At 41.4% G+C, this 8,187-nt stretch overlaps 2 protein-coding genes across 2 annotated transcripts in view; one reads left to right on the top strand and one right to left on the bottom strand.

The window, feature by feature from the left end:
* LOC101857850 (general vesicular transport factor p115) overlaps positions 1-4,226 on the bottom strand; it is a 33,018-nt gene extending 28,792 nt beyond the window's left edge. Inside the window, exon 1 of the mRNA XM_005090188.3 lies at positions 4,089-4,226. Coding sequence (XP_005090245.1) covers positions 4,089-4,157 — 69 coding nt within the window. The 5' untranslated portion in view covers positions 4,158-4,226. The remainder of the gene's footprint in view (positions 1-4,088) is intronic.
* A 62-nt stretch (positions 4,227-4,288) lies between these two features.
* LOC101857617 (elongation of very long chain fatty acids protein 5) overlaps positions 4,289-8,187 on the top strand; it is a 10,102-nt gene continuing 6,203 nt past the window's right edge. The window contains exons 1-3 of the mRNA XM_005090187.3: positions 4,289-4,579; positions 6,853-6,998; positions 7,431-7,580. Of these exons, the coding sequence (XP_005090244.1) occupies positions 6,855-6,998; positions 7,431-7,580 (294 nt within the window). The 5' untranslated portion in view covers positions 4,289-4,579; positions 6,853-6,854. The remainder of the gene's footprint in view (positions 4,580-6,852; positions 6,999-7,430; positions 7,581-8,187) is intronic.

Genomic DNA, 8,187 nt, shown 5'->3' with positions numbered 1-8,187 from the left:
GCCTGGTTTCATGTGTAAAATCAGCGAGAAAATGGCGACGAAAGTTGAGTCATTTCCTGTAATGGGCAGGAAAGATGTTGAGCCAAAAAACAAAAAATGCAATAAAAATTCCCAAACCTGCGGAAAGATGCCAGTTTCTTGACTTCTATTATTTTGACGAGCGCCTGATTTCACCTCGCCGCCTCACGTATATAGGCCTATATAAAATATAAAACTTAGGTTCTCAGAAAATTCAAACAATAATTCAACATTATATAAAGGTCTCTCTCTCTCTCTCTCTCTCTCTCTCTCACACACACACACACACACACACACTCTCTCTCTCTCTCCCTCTCTCTCACGCGCGCACACACACATGCACGCGCACGCACGCACGCACGCACACACACACATGCACGCACGCACACACACACATGCACACGCGCGCACTCACGCATGCACGCGTGGACGATAACAATGTATAAACGGGGACTATCTTCCCAGACTGGACTAAATAAGTACCATACTCTTTAATAACAATCTCAATGCCTCACTTTTCCAAAAAGAGCACACGGGACGAGTCCAAGTGTGTGCTTTCACAAGAGGGGGGAATAGGTTTTCATAACGCAAACACAATGCCATACACCACTTCTCAAGATGTTTGCTTTTCTGTTTCTATTCTTCTGTCATGCAATCAAGCAAATAAAAATAATACATCTATTGTATTATGACTAAAATGCAACAAAAACGCAAGTTATCAGGGCCCCCGTTTAGTTTTCAAGTATCCTTCCCCCCCTTTCCATTTCACATAAGCGGGGCCTCGTTTCCAGCGCCCGAGGCGACCGATGGCTGATGACATCACTCAGTGGAAATTTCCCAGCCGCCGGTCGTACACCCAGCATGCGTAAATGGCAATGCCGCTTTTTCTCTTAGTTACTCTCACATTTTTAAAGATTACACGAAAACCGCTAAACACAGAAGCTTGAAATTTTAAGGGAATAAAGAAAAACGTATCAATCAGTTTGACAAATCACAGATCCGAAAAATCTTCAAAGCGCACCACAACCACTTTCGCAAACGTTTTCGACTGCTCCTAGGATGGGTACAATGTTGTCAAACTGCATACTACGAGATTGACCTCTTTTCTGATTGGCTGCCAAGTTTCATTCATATCCATTCACGAGAAGCGGCGTGAGAACGAGTTGAAGACAACAACCTTTGCGTTAGTGCGTCCCACGAAACACCACCGCTGCGGGGGCCAAAAATCGGTAGAACAAAACGCGCTCGGTGGGCATTGCTAATAAATTGTACAGTGGCGGTGGGTGGACCAAAATTTGGGTGGGGCTTAGGTAACTTCCAGTTCTTTACCACCAAATAGCAAGCAATAAGAACTAAACAGTGATGATTTTTCTATTCTCACGGTGAGCCACGGCATTTTGAGAACCATTCATACGAGAAGAGTCACCTTTGTTTTCCATCTCTTTACTCTTAGAGTTAAATTCTTGTTGATGGCGGGGACGAAGCCGATTCACCTCCAAATTCCTTCTAATTAATTTTCAAGTGATGAAAAAGTAGCCTTTAAAGTAGTTCGACCTGGTTTATAACAGTTAAATCTCAGCAGCACAAACACAAACATGCACACACAGCACTTCAAACATATTGCTTCCATCATGAGCTGGATTAGGCCATGTAGTTGAGAAAGTTGAATGACCCAACAGAAAACCAATGAGCGCATATAGGCTGTGTCACTGGGGGAAAGTGTGTGGCAAAATTTTACCCCATTGTCAGGGCTGGGAGAGCGTGAGCCCTCAGTACAGTGTTCTTTTTTCAAGTCTTCTTTTTACCTTTTTTACAAAAAGAGTTTCATTTTAAAAGGACGGGCGTGAGAAAGGGCTCATCCTTTGCTGAGCCCTAAAGACATTTGGTCGACTGCTGGGTTACTACAGTTGTAAGAGGTGACCAGTGATTGGACAAACGAACAAGCTGCCAAGTTGATCACTCTGTGTTCACTGCAAACGGTCATAAAATGGTTTCAACTGCTTGTTTCATTATGGAGAAACTTTCGTTTACTTTGGGACAGATAGAGTTGGGGTAGCCGGGGGTGGTGGGTGGAGAGGATGGAGGGGCTTAAGCCCGGGAGCCCTTCACTACCCACCGTCACTGAAATTGTCCAGCACAGAGATTGTTGTTTGAGTGAAAGCGCAAAACAAACGCTATTAGAAGCCTATTATTATTCAGATTATAATAGTAAGGTTACAGTTTGGGTTAAGGTTACCCAAACCCTTCCATAATCTTCCCCTATTATCAGAATCCAGCAAATGTGAGTTTTAAAAAATGCAGATTTGTCATGATCTGGAAGATAGATCTAGATCTAGTTGGGTGATCTTATATTATACTTTAGCACATTAAATTCTTCAATTGATTTTATTCCTTTTTCCGTAACGAGCAACCACTTTAAAACAAGATCTAGATATCTAGGTCTAGATCTAGAATCTATCTAATCTAGATCTAGATCTAGATCTAGGTTATAAATACTCAAATGGCTTCCAAAATCATGATGGAAGACCGAAAACCACCGTAATACCATCTGTTCATGACAAAATTACGGTAGTTTGCGCATTGAAAGTGGCTATTCTCACCCGCCCGGAAGTTCTCGCAAGATCAACTCCTCCCCTCTTCTCTCTCTTTCTGTCTCTTTCTGAATACTGTCTATCGGTGTGGACGATCAAATTGACCAAAACAAAGTTAAAAAAAGAAATGGCTAGACTGCAAGTCTAGCCGTACTTAGATCTAGGTTTGGCCCTATCGACTCAAGCCTGTTAAGTACACAGGTCTCATTAGATCTAGATCTAGTAATTATTCAGGTTCAAATACATGCAAGTCAGTAAGGCACCTTTTTGTTTTGTCTGAAATACAAATACTTTAGGCATTGCAAACTAAAAATTTCATTTACAATTTAGCCATCAATATTAAGTACGGCTAGCCTGCCAGTCTAGCCGTACTTATCTTAGGCCCTATTAACATTAGAAAACAGGAGGTTTAAAATACATGCACTGTCATTTAGGCACCTGGTTTCGTCTCAAATACAAATACTTTAGGTACTGCACACTAAAAAAGTATATTTACAATTCAGTAGGCCTATTTTTTGTTAAATGGTCAGTCTAGCCATCATATTAAGAATAAGTACGGCTAGACTGCCAGTCTAGCCGTCATTAAGTATGGCTAGCCTCTTCCGTTAAAAAATGATGTTAAAACACAAAAGTAAATTAATTTGGTTGTCTACAAAGATGCTACGACTATTTAACTTTTCGAATCGAGCCGAACTACGCGGGTCGCCATTTTGTTTTGCCCGGAAATTCTTGCGCTACTCCTCTCTCTCTTTCTCTCTCTCTCTCTCCACTGCCCACAGACAAAATTGTACGCTTTTAGTAGGCTACAGTTGTAATGGAACGTTTGTTCACGGCACAGAATTCTACAATTTTTCTGTTATCACAGTGTCGAATTCTGTGGTTTAGGGTGAACGCAAAATTTGGTGAACGCGCACCGGGTGAGAATAGCCACAAGACTCGCCTGCACTATTCTCACTCCGGGTGAGAATAGAGGTGGCCTTGCGCATTTTTAGGCCCAGTCCAAAGTTTTGAAGGTCTGAGCCGGGGACTAGTAGACTTTGGGAATTTAACGTGTTAAAGTATAAGATCACCGATAGTTGCACACTGCAGAATTTTATTTGCCAGACCTGCTTTCAAGACTATCGTGAGACTCATTTTCAGTGATTTTGCGCAATATTGTAACACCATAAAACACATCTGTCAAGGCATTACCAACCATTCATTCCCCAGTCTTACAGTAGTCAGTAATTGACCGCTACACAGTAGAAAACAGGACCACATTACCACAAAGTACCACACAACACCGTGAGTGAGTAGGCCTAGCTTTAGCCTAGCTATGCTATAGGCTATAGTATAGACTAGCCTATAGGGTAGGATAGCAGTAGATGTGAGGTGAAGAGTGTCGAGGCACAGCTGACTTTGCAATTGAGCTTACTTCACCAAAAACCTAGATATATATGATAGCAGCTTTACTGTTAGGAAAAAGAATAATTGGCACACCGTTTCAGCTCCACTGGGGGTTTGGCCCTCGCCTTGAGGGCCCCCCAGCATATTTCTAAAGTAATCCATTTGGACAACCGGTCGTAGCGATGCAGTGCAGATTTGTTGTCGTGTCTTCCGGAAATTCCGGAGTTAAGGGTCACACATGCGCAGGCGACGTGGCTTGGTTCATCGATCATCAAACAAGCAAGCAAATTCAAAGTTCAAGTTTTTGACCTGATCGACAAAAGGCTTTCAAAAGTTCGCAAAAAAGGACTTTCATAGGGTTACCAATAATGTGAAGTGATTCAACAGAATATTTAATGAGAATTCCTTTATAAAGAGGGTAGGACGAGACTAGATTCGCATTCTGGAAGACCCGGAGAAGATAGTGTTTATCCTGCTCTCACTTGCATGTTTCATTGATTCCAAACCAAGTCGACTTTCTACTTTCATTTTCCAATTTCCATTGTCAACAATCTGGTCATCGCCTTTGTGATTGCCCTGTGCCGGTAAGTGATGGGTATGATCTGAAGGCAAAATTTCTCACTTATTCAAGCTAAAACTTGTGAAGTTGGGCTATTCCAAACAAGCTGAATCTTGATCTGAGAAATTAGCCTGATGAACAGTTTTCAGACAAGAAACTTAATTGTGTGCACAGCCGGCCACTGTGAGCGGCCACTTCGGGTTTTCTTAGACTAAGTAAGTAAACCCGAAGTGGCCGCTCACAGTGGCCGGCTTAGTTTTAGTAGAGGTTTTATGGGGCTCGCAACTGCATAAGGTCATATGAGCGCCAGAAGATTAGACGTGTTACAAGAGAGTAAGAAACATAAAAAAAGAAGGGAAGGACTTCCGTAACGAGCGACCACCCCATCAAACACAATTATAAAGAAGAGCCCTAGACCTAACCCTACCCCTACCCCTAACCCTAACCCTAACCCTACCCCAAGCCCTAAATTCTGCTCTGTCTCATAGTTGTCGCTCGTTACGAAAGTCCTCCCAAAAGAAGAAGGGAAGATGAGGATGATGGATGTGATAGGAAAGAAGAAGCAAACCACACCAGAGCACCCGCCGACCACCCACCACTTCGGGTTTAAATTCTAAGCACTTTTAAAATGAACTGAATAGCATCCCATTAGGGTTTGATTTATTATTTATATTGATACTGGCTAATCTTATTTACCTTTGGTATAGGGTGCATCTCATGATCTTTTGTGACTACTTACAGTGGCTTCTTGTTCTGATTACTTGCAGCTGTTGCCCATGCTTGTCATGCAATCGTATAGCAGTATAGCCTATCATCCGACTATAACTGCACAAATAATATTTCAATAGTACTCCCAGTAGCATGGAAATATAATACAATGCTTAATAAAATTAAATTAAGGTTGATTCAAGATTCTAGACTTTGCTAAGGCCTTCGATACCGTCCCACACGAACGTTTGTAGACAAAACTGGAAGGTTATGAAATTGAGGGGCAGATTCAGGCTTGGATAAAGGACTTCTTGACTGACAGGCAACAGTGTGTGGTTGTAACGAGAGAGGAGTCATCCTGGGAGCATGTGCAGTCGGGAATCCCTCAGGGAAGTGTGCTAGGTCCGTTTCTCTTTGTATGCTTCGTCAATGACCTCCCTGAAAATATCCTCTCTGCTACTTTTTTGTTCGCGGATGATATGAAGATTTTTGCTGAAGTACCTGACTATTCGGACAACCCCCAGGATGACTTGAACAGACTCCAGCTCTGGTCTGATACGTGGCAATTGAGGTTTAATGCAGAAAAGTGTAAGGTTATGCTCATTGGAAAAAATAAAAACCCCTGTGAGTACAAGATGACATCCAAAGGTGAATGCATCACTCTAGAATCTGTGTCACTAGAAAAAAACCTAGGTGTGAATATTGATAGTGATCTAAAATTCAGCAAACATGTCAGTATCCAGGTCAACAAAGCCAACAATCTTCTCGCACTGATCCGGAGAGGTTTCACAATGCTGGACAAAGTGTCCCTTTCTACTCTGTACAAATCAATCATTCGTCCTCATCTAGAGTATGCAAATGTGGTCTGGCACCCCAGACTTAAAGGTGATGAAGAACAACTTGAAAAAGTGCAACGTCGGGCCACCAAACTAATTCCTGAACTACAGCACCTTGCTTACTGCGATCGTCTCAGAAAATTGGATCTGCCGTCGCTGTATTATCGGAGAGCTAGAGGCAACATGATTGAGTGCTACAAGTGTTTAACAGGAATTTACAACGTAACGGGAGACATTTTAGCGCGGGATCTACACTCTAACACTAGGGGACACAGCCTAAAATTGAGAAAAAAACATGTGAAAACAGCAGTCCGCCAAAACTTCTTCAGTGTACGCACAGTTAATGCTTGGAATTCCCTACCGGAAAATGTGGTGTCTGCACCATCCTTGAATGCTTTCAAGAATAGGATTGACACGGTCTAGAAGGCACATAAATTCTCCTTGAAGCTAGACTGGTTTCAAACTGCCAGATCTATGAGCACCAACCTACAGATAAAGAGTGTGAAAACAACGAGCAGGAAGGAACAAGCAATGAAAGCAAAGAACGGCTGGTAGGCGACTAGCCTGACCACATCCGTACTTCAGAACTAAAACTAACTAAACTAAATGTTCTCATTTTAGCTCTAAAGCTTAAACCTGGACCCTATGTCTGACAAAGCCGACTTAATTCTCTTCAACCCCCCTCTCCAAACCCCCAAATACAAAACTGAAGTAAGTCTGGAACTTACCACAACATGACTTGATCAATCCACAGGAATGGCAATTCTTAGCAGCAATGTGAACAGTTTTCTGTTGAAGGTGGCAGCACTTCCTTCTCTACCCATCTTTATTGGATATCTGACGATTATATTTCTCTCTGGTCTGTGGCAGAAAAAGACTTCTCCGCTCAGTCTTAAACCAGTAAGATGTTGTGAATTGTGACTTGTCTTAATAGCTGAATTCAATATGTGTGTATGTAGTTTGATTTTGACATTATATCTGTGTTCGTATAAATACAAATTTTATACTGATATGGCTTTTTATATGTTTTTGAGTGTTTTTTTATGGATGAATAATATAATTTCTTGTTTACATTGGTCACAGAAAAAACCCAAAGCCATAACTTTTTTAATGTCAGAAAGTAAGTAACCTTTGATAAAAAAAAAGTCAGAAGCAGCACAGCATTTGCATTTTCTTCTTAAAGTATATATCTTACAACTTCCAATACTTTAAATGATCCAATGTATTTCAATAAAATGTTTTCTCTTCCCTCCTTTCTCTATGACGATGGATGAAGACATGAAACCTGTGAATTTGTTTAATTCGTGATAGCATTTTTTTTTTCCCTCCCAGTTGCTGATCGTTTATAACTTTGGCTGCTGTCTGATCAGTGCTGTTACGTTGCTGGGCTTCAGCTTTGCCTTATACTCAAATGGCTCCATCTATGGGAAGATACCAAGCCCTGTTCTCACCCAAGTCTTCACTCTGTATTGGATCACTAAGGTGAGTCTCTGCGGCTGTGACGGGGCTGTCCTTTTATATCATCATTGTGGTTGTTATCACTTTCATTATTATCTCATTGTTGTCATCATGACCATCTTCATCATCGTCATCATTGGCCATCCAGTTGATTGGAGCTAACAAATAGACTCACTACATGCCCACACAGGGGTGCAACCTCACCCCCCTAAGATTTGAAAGAATAGTACACTTGTCATTTATCTCACTTGTTTGGATCTTTTTCAATAAAATGTGAGACAGTGTGGTGGAATCAGGCTCTCGTCAAAATAATCAAAGTGAAGAAACTTGCCTTTTTCCGCAGGTTTGTGAATTTTTATAAAAGTTTTGTTTTTCGGCTCCACACCTTTCATGCCCATTAAAGAGCTCATTTCTGTGTGGATTTTTCTGAAAAACGTCGATTAAAGGCAAAAAATAATAATTTCAGTTTCCACGAACTGTTAAGCTAAGGAAATAACTAATCTTTGGCGGCCTTTTTCTCGTCAATTTTACCCCTGAAAACAGATGACCCCCACCTCCTTCTTTGGCAAATATCTCGACTTGTATTCAAGAAAAATGGATACTTTTTTCATCCAAATAACGACAAATGAAC

The sequence above is a fragment of the Aplysia californica genome, unplaced genomic scaffold, assembly GCF_000002075.1.
Source record: "Aplysia californica isolate F4 #8 unplaced genomic scaffold, AplCal3.0 scaffold00013, whole genome shotgun sequence".
NCBI classification, from domain to species: Eukaryota; Metazoa; Mollusca; class Gastropoda; order Aplysiida; family Aplysiidae; genus Aplysia; species Aplysia californica.
The sequence above is the reverse complement of the archived record's forward strand: the minus strand, read 5'-3'. Positions and strand labels throughout refer to the sequence as shown.